We start from the raw sequence: 12,616 nt of genomic DNA on the forward strand, positions 1-12,616 counted from the left end.
TTGGCCTTGACAAGTTGCTGCCAGGTGTTCCTGCCTAGAATTTGGTATTTTCTTATTTCATTATCTTGATTATGTTTTGATGGGTCTCAGCCGATGGAAACTTGGAGCAGTCCACGGACTGCGTGACCTCAATTAAATCTGATCACAGACCAGACTGTGTCAGCGTGTTAATTTAGACTGAAGTGTGAAGCTAGATTGGGACACTCTGTCTTTAACCAGCGGGTTATTTATAGGAACATAGCGCATAATTCCGGCCATTAACACAGACACAATTTACGGGTACCAAACACTATTTTGTATCTGCTTTGCTTTCTTTTTTTAAGGTCTTCAAAACACTTTCATGTTGTCCACATGTAACCACACACACAGTTATTGTCCTCATGTGTTAAGCAAGAGCTTCTGGAGAGTAATGTTTTTTATTTTTTGAAGTGTTTTCTACTTGGGACAATTATAATCATTTTTTGCATACCGTAGCATGACGGAAGTTTTGAAGTTAATTTCACATTGCATTGTATGTGTTTATAGCTAAGTCACCGAGTGATGCAAGATGCTATATTGGGAGTGTGTTTGGCATTCAAAAACTACAGGTGTAGAAGATTCCCTAAAAAGTATCCTTATTCAAACGATGTTACATCAGTTCTGAGCAAAATCTGCAATTATCTGTCAATCAGCCCATATATGTACTTGTACCTTTGTAATTTACCTTTTCAAAAACCGGTGCGATATATCCATGTTAAATAGCTCCCAGTCTTCTTCTTCTCCTTCTTTGCTGTCAGATTGCTGCACACCTTGGCACGTTAACGCCTCCTCTTGACCACTGCATTGGTGAGCAAGTGTCTGGAATTTGTCCCAAGTGTGTGTGCAAATGCCTCCTCATGCACTAAACAAACTAAACAGGTTACTAGAAGTCTAAAACTCCATTGGATACCTTTTTATTAGACCATTTATAGGTGTAAATGTTCCCTGCCATTCATTGTACGATTAACACAATTGAAACCACAGCTGAGAAAACAATCTCAACTCGAGGTCCACTTGTTTGCTTGCTACGTGACGATTGTGTGATAGGGTCAATTGAGTTGAGACGGATTTCTCGAATTTTCTGTATTCGCGCAATGATTTCCTCCGATAGTTTATCTTCTGTCTTGACAGATTGAAACTGTGTGTAGCTGTGATTGCACTTGCTTTCATTGTCTTCATTTTAGAGAGAGTCTTTATCAACCTTGACTATGGCAGACTGGTTGCATTGGTTGCCCCGCTGTACACTTCTAGCTTTCCTTCTTTCTTTTTTTTATCATGGTACCACAACAATTGCACTGCAGGAAACCTTTAAGGAGAATACCCTCAAATGCATGATGTCTCAACATGTGTGTACAATTACATACAGGAAAATTGGCCCCATGACTTCTTTTGTTCAAGGATATCCAAAGTGTAAAACTAGAAAAGTTGCTTCCGGTCCAAATCCAAAACATTCAAATGAATGTGTGGCAGTCACTGGCCCTTCAAGACCATTAAAGAATGATCAACACTTTTCTCCTGTAACTCCATCAGGTGTTTTATGGATTTACAGTTGTAGCTCTTAAGAGACGGTTGAATCCCTGACAAACTGTAAATGTCCAAATAATATGTTGCTACTTCAGCTCTTTATTATGCTGTCAGTGACTGTAGGTCGCTGTTTCCATATGTTCTTTTGCAGTTGCCAGTCATAACCCAGTGATTTAGTGAGCTTGTCTCTGGCTGATATGAGCTGGTGAAGAGACAATCTTCATTGTCCACCTGCTGAGCTTTAACCAGCCTCGACCAAAATACACTGTTACTGGGGCTGAGGCTAGACTTCAGTGGACAACATACTCATGTAATCTGCAGCAATGTGTTTGTGTATGTGTGAGGGAAGAATTTATAACCTAATTTGTTTCTCTTTAAGTTCTTTTAAACCCACACACACTCAACTCATTTGAATACACGTCTGTCTAATATTTGTGCATTTCGAATAAGTGTTTAGCTTCAGTGGTTGACTGGCTACAGACTGAAGAATCCTTACAAAGAAATTGAAACTTGGCTTTAATTAATTTTATTTTGTCCACATACATGTATTAGGTCAGTTAAAAGCAAAACATATTAAGTACAACATAAGTGTTTTGCTTTTATCTAACCTAAACAAATTACGTGAAACCTTTTGGCAAATTACATTTGATTAAAGTCAACGTTTGAACTATTTGAGTTTTACAGCCTATGATTTCTGATAAAACGTTTTTTTTACAACTGTTTTGGAAATCCCAAATCGATAACATTAGCACTTTCATTTGACCACATCGTACAGAAAGTGTCCAGTTAGCATTAGCTGTATGACTAATAGTTGGTCCACCTGTGGTCACTTACATAGACCTGTTACCTCAACAACTCTTTATCCGTAAAATCAAAACACCAAGTGCACTGAGTGCTTGAGTCACAAATGAGACTAAACATCTGACGAGTTCTGAGCCCTGCTAATTGCCTGTTTTGTGTTTGATGGGGCTGAAGTTGGGATCTGTTTTTCCCGGAACATAAATTAATACATCATTGTCTGAGAAAATGTCTCCCGCGTCTGTTTTTCCGCCGCAGTTGAACAACTTAAGGATCAGAAAATACTTTACTTTACATATTTGGCACCCCTTGTGCTGTTGTAAAACACTATGGAACAAAAAAAGTGTAAAGTAGTGAAACCTAAAATTCTGGCTGGCACAACTTGTCCATCCATAGCTTCTCTTAGAGTAGCCCAGCAGCGTGGTAACTGGCCAGAACAAGCTAATGAAATAACTTAATTTGGGACCACATAAAGTGAGCAAAAGAAGCAGAACATTAGGACCAGAGGGAGGTCCCCGTTTTTTTTAACAGAGCTCTGAGGTTTGGACATAGTTGCTTAACAGCATCTGCATGGTATTACGTTTTTAGGGTCTGTTAGCCCTATGAATCTTTTTATAATACTTGAAATGATATTTTTCAAGATGTATTGGTCTTGAACACCCTCATTTTATATATACAAACTTTGTTTTTATTTTGACTAATTCCAAATGACTAGTACCTCCCACAGATTTATGTTCCTGACCTGTACAATGCTTGAATACTTGAGCTACATCGAGATGTTGTTTTTAGCTTTTACTTTGTGCTTTTAATAACCTCCTCATCCAGTCTGAGTTGTGACTGGCTGTGTTTTCAACCCCCAGATGGTAAATCTTGGCATGACAAAGGTCAGGTCAGAACCACAGGGTCATCGTTTCCGAGCTACACAGAGCCTATTGAATGTACTCATCACAAGACCTTAAATCCACCAGTTATATAGCAGGCTTGAGGGTGATGGCCGCAGTTTGAGATCACTTCCAGTGTGAGACTGCGCCAGGCTGGACCCCTGTGATTTTGTTTAAAATCCGCGTGGGAATGCAATGAGGCATGGGTTAAGTTGAAGGGATTGGCCGGTCTGAGACCAGGATCATTGAGAAATGGTGAGGTCAGGCAAAATGGCAAGGTCACACCACATTAACTGACCGACTGAGCAACCTTAAAGTCAAGAAGTTAACCAACTGTAAACAAGTTCTTTGTGCTTGTTTGTGACCGCCGGTATCTGAAGAGCTAACCGCTAACGTTCTAGCTGGCCCAGTAATTCATCTCCAAGAGCTTCTCTTTATTTACTTTCTACTGTTTTAACATAACTGGCTGGCTTTCTGTTAACTGTTGCACACAATTTCTACGAATAAAGGTTATACAAGAGATGCAATTCTCCTCCTGAGCTTGGCTTAATTAGCAGTTTTCATAAGATATATTTTTACCATCGACATCAGTCCAAAAACTTTCAGCAAACCAATCCTTTTTTTCTGTGGGACAGTGTTAAGTCTGACAGCAACACTGAATAGCGCAACACATCTTAAAATGCACATCTGAAAATGCTAGCTTCTAAGGGTGCACTGATCGAACAAATTGACGTGTCATCAGATTGACTACGAAGACTGTTGGGTATATATAGAGAAAGCCTATCAATCTATTTACAACAAAAATGATGTTAATGAACGGTGGCTGATTGATCCAAAACAACGGTTCATCATTTTAGGAGTTGAACTGACTATGCCCTTCTAGCAAGTGCACTGATGGATAACGTTTGCAGTAAAGTTTAAATACTACTGACCGTACTTTTAGAGAAAAAAATGCAAATATATCCCAACATTGGATAAAACAAGGATGTTGAACCCCATACAAAATGTCTGACTTCGAAAGTGGCCATTTCTAGACACTTCTCATCAACTGTTCTAACTCTGGACCGCTGTTGTGTGTTTGTGAATTTCAGATGGCTGGATGTGAGCGTAGCCAACCTGACAGCCACTGCATATTGGGTGGTGTACCTGCAGGTCATCCAGGAGTCTGTGTGGCCAGGAGGAGCCCTGCCCACTGCCCCTCAACTTGAACGCAGCCTGCAACAGAAGGACAGCACCAGGCAACAAGCCTTACACTGTCTGATGAGCCTCCTACCAGGTACATGTACACCCAAACAAAAAGTAACAATTTTGAGCCAAACATTTGTATTTTAGTACCAGACCAATTAATTTCAAGGCCAGTATTATTGCACCATTTCAGATTATCGATAATTTCGTTGATATTGTTTATGATGATCGGGTATTTGTAGGCTAATAACGATCAAAACGTTTTTCTTGAAAGACATGTTTGAGGTAAATAAGAAACTGTTTCGTAGAATATGTCATATTCTCAAATGTCAGTATAAGCCTCAAAACTCAAGTATCAGCCGTGCTCTAGAAATTGTTTTGCTTTATTCTAACTATACAACTAGTTCCTCCCTATACAATCATGAGAAAGGGATGGACGCAGCCAACAAACAGCTGGTTACACTGTGATAAATAATCCTTTTGTCTTTGTGTCTTTAGATCTGGTCTCTGACATGTTGGGCTCAAACAAGTACAAACTGAGCTGGGAGACTGCGCTGGACTCTCTTCAAAACCCCTACATCAACAGGTTAAATACACTATACACTCAATGGCCTCTTTATTACAGCCAGTCGCCATTTACAGTTTAGGCAAATGTACCCAGGGCATCAGTGCTTTGGGGATGCATGGAGAAGGGGAAAGAAACGCTGGGTGGTCACTCTGCACCCCTACTTCTCAGATTCTTATCTCAGTCAATGATGTAGATTCTCTAACACAAAATTGAGTTTAAGGTCAATCCCAAATCTAGCAGAACAAACCCCCAAAGCATGATTTACAGTTTCTGTAAATAAGCAGAACAGGAAAACGCAATCATGAAGTGTGGACTAATTTATTCACTAAACAACAAAAAGTTGAATAAACAGCTGGAGGGGATAAAGGTTTACAGATGCAGAAACAAACTGTCATGTGGTGTTTTTATTTGTTACACACAAACCCAGACAGACATCAGGATGCAATGAACAAAACCAAACAGTTACAAATCTTAACTTTTCCAATATAATGTTTTAAATAAGAAAAACGTTTACATTTGTATTTGATTAAGGTTTCTCATTCATGGTATCTGCAAGACAGGGAGCGGTATAAGAACTCATACCGTACTTATTATAAACTTGTTCCATTTGATATTGATTATGGAGCACATTGTGCTCTTGGGAGATGTCAGATGAGCCTTCTGAACCGTATGACCTTATTTATGTATATCATTAAATGTGAATTCAGCTTATTTAGACGGGGATATTCCTTATTGAATTATGTCCAGTGAGAGGAAGTTTGTAACTCAAAGAGGTTACAGAGCGCCAAGTCTAAACAAAGGGCCTAACATCAGCTATCATAGCATAGCGTCTCCTAACCAAGTCTCGTTCAAATTAATGCTGAGTTCCATCAGCAAGGATTCATTTAACCCTTCCTCAACTTTAAATCATCTAAAACAACCTCTAAATTAAGAACAAATTCAAAATGAAAGTCACCTTAGTTTTTATTCTCATGAGCCGCGTTCACACTGCGGTACTTTTCCCACAAAGGTTCATGCGAACTCTTTAGTTCGCATGAACTAAGTACAGATCGCGTTCACACCAGAAAAAGTCCCTGGGGGAGGATTAGGCAAATGAAGCCGCTGACGTCACTTCTTCTTCTTCTGCTTTGGGTTTACTGGCAGGCCGCAACCCACTTCACGGCGTATACTGCCGCCCAAAGTCCCCGGCCGGAAGTCCCCGGAGTTGGGGACTGGCTTCAGTAGAAGCTGCTGGGAGTCCCAGCAGCTTCTACTGAAGCCTTCCGAGTAAATCGCCAGAACGCCGACACCTCCTCATCTCCACCGCTCCCATGTTTTATTTAGTGTTGCCATAAGTTAGTCTCTCTGCGTTTCTGCGCTGGGCTAATGCTAATGCTAATAATGCTAACGCGAGGATAATAGAATGGCGGCTTCACAAAACTTTTTGGGAGTTTTACGGGGCGTGGTTTGCAATTCGCCCAGCCAATCAGGAATATAGCTCTTTTCTCAAAAAAGAGCCGCTCGAAAGTCCCTGCTCTCTAGCAGGGACTTTCGAGCGGGTCAAAAGGTTCGCATGAACTACTTTTAGTACCGGCTCTTTTTGGTGTGAACGCGATCATGAACTAAGTTCGCATGAACCTTTGTGGGAAAAGTACCGCTGTGTGAACGCGGCTATAGATTACGTCATCCTATTTGGAATTAATCCTGTATGGTCAACTGAGCCAAAAGAAAAGATGCTGACTGCTAGTGCTATTTTCTCTCAGACATCTGGTCTTCTGCCTATTTGATCTTCTGTTGGAGTTCCTGGTTCCTGAAATACCCATGGAGGGCTTCCAGAGGGGCCTCCTGCACAGTCTCTCCAAGAACCCCGAGAAGCTGCTGGCATGAGAGGAACACCAACACACCCAGATGAAACCTCTATCATCTGGACTGATCTTTCACCAATGTTGACCGCTCCTGTTCTACTAACGTTCTGCAAGACTGAGAGTGTTAGTGAATGTTTCTGGTCGACCAAATACTCTCTGTCCCCTCTTTAATCTTTGAAGTTTCCTCAGGCCTGACTTTAATTATGTGTTGATGCATCGTCATACAAGGCTGTATACACACACAATAGCACAAACTGCAGATGAAACGGCTTTGATTCCATTGAAACACCTGGTTTGTGTTTGATCTCAGAACAGCTCTGAAGTACTGGTCGGATCTAAACATGTGGCAAAGCCTTTTCCAATCTCTACATCAGGCCTTTTCCTGCTCGCTAAACTCTCCGGCTTTAGTGAAACTCACTTCAGATGGTCTTTGCACTCTGCCCTCATTCCCTCTCGCAGTTTTGGGGTAAAAAAGATTTGCTCTAATCTCGAGAAGGAGGATTTGCTTTTCACCCCCAAATTAAATCTCAAAATGCTCTTTTTCTATTCTCTGTTGAACCATTCCACAATATCCTACTGGCTCTGTATCAAGACAGACATGTCATTATGACTTAATGTGATCTATACATCCTAAATCTGAGCCTTCCTGAGGGATTGCATGTATCTGGCAGGGTTTTGTTCTTTACTTCCCCAGGTGTAGGACAAGTACATACTGTGGTGTAGTGAAGAGTTGACCATAAGATATTTGACTGGCTTCACAATGCGTCACAGTTCTTTAACAGGTCCCTCTGAGAATTATATGTGCAGTTAATGTCTGAATTATATAAGAACTGGGCTCCACTAAACCGGTATTTGAAGGATCTAGGATTGGTTTTGGTCCACTCAACGCGAACATTGAACTGCTTTAGTTCCCACACTTTTTCTACCCTTAACTTTTACTTCTATAAATCCATGCTGTCCAGTCCAGAAATGTCTGTCTATACCCAAAATGAAATACCTTAGTATATATATGGTAGTCAAAGCGTTTAAATATAAGTTTGGAAAATGTCAGTCGATGTTGTCCCCGTGATGTTAAACCAATGGTTTGTTGACTACGGTATTCAAGCCTTAAGTTTTCCATTTTGGCTGTTGGCATATTGGCTTTCTGGAACCATCAGTCACACGAAGGGGTGTGAGCGAGGTATAACTAAACGCTAAAATAACATTTAAATGCCAACAAAGGTTACAGTTAACGGAACAAACAATAAATGGGTTGAAGTTGTAAGACAGAAACACGGACAACACCCAAACCGGACAACATTATGGTAGCAACCTGCCCGGCCCTAAAACAAATGTCTTATTATACCCGTATTGTGACCATCACTTATAAAGTGAACATCATGCATTGTTGAAGAAGACTTGAAACTAGTGATTGAGACTATAGACCTGAAACGAGAATGATTACTAAGTTAATAAATCAAGTGAGAAGTAGGGTCGATTTTCATAGACTTCTATACATTCATACTTGTTTTATAGGCAGGGAAGTTGCCCCCTTCTGGCTATTAGAGACAAGTACATCTTGGATCTGATCGGCAGTTATATGGTTATTTTTGCATCTCACATTTAATTTCTCCACCTGATTGGTGAGTCATTTGCCGCAGCTTTTCCAAAAGTGGAAAGGGATCATTTATTTTTTCTTGGTTAATACAAAGTCCTGCAAATACAGTTCTATCAGTCAGTCGATCCCTGCAAACAGATGGGCTGGATTAGACAGATTCTGTTGTGGATATATTCAATTACTCATTCCAAACATCCACCTTTGCTCTTCAAAGTCATACAGTTTGATAACTGTGGTCATTATCTACTCAACTTAGAAACCTTGTGAAAAGTTTGAATGGTGTAACCACCCGGTAAAGAGAAATGTTCAACATATTGTAGAAGGTTTTTGCACTTTGTAAATATGCCTTACCGTCTTACTGCCTTCATGGTGGTTACACAAACAATCAGCACTTCATTTCTCAGTTGGATAGAGACAATGAACAATAAACTGTTGTAGTTTGCAGATGAATATCCAAAGTATGTTACAATACAGGTTATCCTTTATATCAATTACAGTGTAACCATAATGTCTTATCACAGGCTGTCTTAACATTCTTCAGTTGCAGCTGGCCAGAAGGATCATCGAGAGTTAACCTTTTCTGGAAACATTTTAAGGTTCCAAAATGTTATGTCTTGAATTTGGACAGGTTGTTATGTACATTATAAAGCTGCATCATTTTGTGTTTAATTTTTACGAGTACAGAGTCCAGATTGGTGAGGCTGATATTAAGATATGCAGTACTTTCTCAAATATCAAATAAGTCTCCTGGGACTGAATCTGCATATCCAGTTCAATCATGTGGAGTTCTGATGCCAGGTTCCACAAATGTTGCATTCCATCTTGGAAGTAAAAACCAAGTTTTGCATTCCACTGTTTTGCACTCGTATCATGGTCCTTTTTGTTTCCTTCCCGTTGTGTAATATTGTGGTTCAGCCTATTTATTGACCTATTTATTTGTTTGATTTACTAAATTATGACTTTTCCGAGCTGTCTGCACTGACAGAGAGGTGCGTCCTCGTTTATGAAGTGCTTTTAACTGGATCTTGCCTCACAAGGTGACTTGATAACGTTTGTTTTTACCTGTCCTGCAGCCTCTGTAGGACATAAGCACTAAGTTACAGCTCTCTGTAATAAAACCTTTTTTTTTTTAATCATGTATCACATTTGCATAAAGATGTTACAGTTATTTGTTTAGAAGATTTTCTTTTTGTTTGCTGACATGTGTTGTCATGAAATAATCCTATGTATGTTGCCATGTGAAACACAACACATAATCATGCTTGTATTTAACATAGCATAATTCTGATAATGAGATCTTGGTCTTTACTTTATCACTTTTGCTTGTTATAACATAAGTTGGTACATAATTGTAATGAGAAATCAAAGCAATGCCTATATTATGGACGGTGTAGCCTGCTTTGACTTGAAATATTGACAGTGAGTAAATTATATTTGGTTATGTTTTATTTAATGCCTGGGATGAGACGGCTAATGCACAGTATAATACAAATTTAGAATAAACAATGCTTTGCAAGTATACAAAAAACTACAACACCCATCAAGTACTCCATTCTAAATGTTGTGCATATTTAAATGTATTTCACTGAATTTTCAGAAAATCTGCATAAGAAAATTCATTTATGCATTTTCATCCACTACTGTTACGCGCAGCTATATCCATAAGTTCACCAAAGTCATTTTTGAGAACTTCCACAATATGACCAATGTCAACGTGATGAACGTTTTTCTACATCTAGAAAATAAGCTTTGGACGAGCAAAATATTATATGAAAATAGTTGATCCCATAATACATAAAACACTTTTAGAATGACTGATTGCAATATCTCTTTTTTACAACATTATACCAACTTATTATGTTATAAGAAGAAACGTGTTTAGCCCTAATGGAGCATTTTATGTAATACTGAACATTTATTTATATAGCAAGATAAAAAACATGTTACAGCGTGAAAAAAATAATTGGTATATAGCAATAGATTAAAAGTTGTCAAAATAATGAAACATTTCTTAACATAACTAGGAAAATTCTGCTCGAGAAGTGTTTGACCAAAAACGAATACTTATTTTAATTTTAATGGCAGCAACATGCTTCCGTACATTTCTGCTTTATAGATGTTACATTACTTATGTTAAACATGCACAGTGCTGTTTGTCTTTGGAACGTCACATATTTATGCCAAATGTTACTTAAAACTGCCAATGTTTTATAAACACTGACCATATAGATATTATCTGTTGTTGAGAAGTATATTTGAGTAAGCATAGTATATAGGTGTAAGTTATACGGTGAAACTGTAAGCTGTAAGCCTGTTCTCTTTCACCTTTACACTCTTTCTCACCCTTCTCTCCCGTGTCTGGTGTTCATCTCCTCTCATTTGTGGACACGTGGCATTGTGTTGTACACTGTGAAACTCCATTTGCTAGCACATATTATTTCATAGTCTTTTAAACATTTGCTGGGTGTTCCTGAACATATTTGCAAAAACAATAAAGATACCAAACATGAGTTATTAAACCTTCAACTACACTCATTATTTTCTTGGCTTGCGGTGGGTGATGCAGTTTACAAGAGGCTGGTGAGTTGCTCTGTTATCTTTTATGAGATTTCACTTTAAATGTATCCCAGGCTTGTCTTAACTGTCTGGAGGTTCACCAGAAATATACTGAGCCTCCTCGAGGTCATTTATACATTTCATATTATTATTTTCTTACCCGTCTGTATGGACCCCATTCAAAATGCCCTATCATCTCTCCGCTCATTTGCTACAGCCTGCAGACTTGTGGTTCATGTCCAACAACAACAACAACAACAACAACAACAAATAAAGTGTGGATGAAGACCTTTAAATACCCCATAATCAAGATCAGACCAATTTCTTGGAACAGTTCCTGGTAAGCTCCAATTCTCTAACAACAAAAGCTGAGCTGAGGGTTTGGAGGGTGGCTTTGCAGTGCAGAAGAATCCTCTTAAATCAGATTTATACATAGAACTGTAAGCAACACTTTAGATTAGTGAAGCGCAGAGGGATATGAATGTGATCCCTGCATGATATTATTTATATTCTTAAAGAAAATGTACATTGAATAAATTATATTTCTTAACGTCAAATATAAAAGTCTCTTAAGGCTCTAACACACCAAGAAGTAGTATCTGACTGTTGGCCAAAAAGACGCATTCGAACACAACGTGACTAAAGCCACAAACAAAAGAAACGTAGAGTGTAGAGCTGTTGTTTGGATTCATCCATCCATCCATCTTCTCCCGCTTATCCGTGGTCGGGTAGCAGTTCCAGCAGAGAGCCCCAAACTTTCTTTTCCCTGGCGACATCAACCAGCTCTGACTGGGGGATCCCAAGGCGCTCCCAGGCCAGCGAAGAGATATAATCCCTCCACCTGGTCCTAGGTCTACCCCTTGGTCTCTTCCCAGCTGGACGTGCCTGGAACACCTCCCTAGGGAGGCGCCCAGGTGGCATCCTAACTAGGTGCCCGAACCACCTCAACTGGCTCCTTTCGACGCGAAGGAGGAGCGGCTCAACTCCCAGTCCCTCCCGGATGACCGAACTTCTCACCTTATCCCTAAGGGAGACACCAGCCACCCTGCGGAGAAAACCCATCTCGGCCGCTTGTATCCGCGATCTCGTTCTTTCGGTCATGACCCATCCTTCATGACCATAGGTGAGGGTAGGAACGAAAATAGCCCGGTAGACAGAGAGCTTTGCCTTCTGGCTCAGCTCTCTTTTCGTCACAACGGTGGTTAGTCATTTGAAACTGAAAAGAGCCTCTGTATGTGTCTTGAATGATGACGCTAGTGTTTCTCCTGTTTCTTTCTCTAGTTGCTCACTGATTCACTTATGCAATACGCACAATCAGAATTATAGATGTTGCCAGCAGGTTCTGCTGTTGATTCAATATGTCGAAGTGGCAAAGCATGCCAGGGAAAAAGTTAGGCTGGTGCAGGACATAACGCAAAAACATGGGCGCCATATGCTCACCATGGCTCCAACTTGACCAACGACCAATTGGCATGGGACGTCAGTCCTTGGAAACGTTTCATACAAGTTCAGATCCAGATTCAAGTTCAGATCCAGATTTTATTTACTAGACTTAAGTCATTTAGATATGATAAGGTCCTCTAACTTCGATGAGCGCCACCATCTGATACAAAATGTGTCAACACTTTGGTTTAGAACCTGCAAA

General features: G+C 39.8%; 1 protein-coding gene across 1 annotated transcript in view; it reads left to right on the top strand.

The window, feature by feature from the left end:
• Window positions 1-10,941, top strand: part of snx19b (sorting nexin 19b) — a 38,956-nt gene extending 28,015 nt beyond the window's left edge. Inside the window, exons 12-14 of the mRNA XM_034097123.1 lie at window positions 4,313-4,497; window positions 4,905-4,992; window positions 6,717-10,941. Coding sequence (XP_033953014.1) covers window positions 4,313-4,497; window positions 4,905-4,992; window positions 6,717-6,840 — 397 coding nt within the window. The 3' untranslated portion in view covers window positions 6,841-10,941. The remainder of the gene's footprint in view (window positions 1-4,312; window positions 4,498-4,904; window positions 4,993-6,716) is intronic.
• Window positions 10,942-12,616: the final 1,675 nt, after the last annotated feature.

Source organism: Pseudochaenichthys georgianus, chromosome 13 (genome assembly GCF_902827115.2).
Source record: "Pseudochaenichthys georgianus chromosome 13, fPseGeo1.2, whole genome shotgun sequence".
NCBI lineage: Eukaryota > Metazoa > Chordata > Actinopteri > Perciformes > Channichthyidae > Pseudochaenichthys > Pseudochaenichthys georgianus.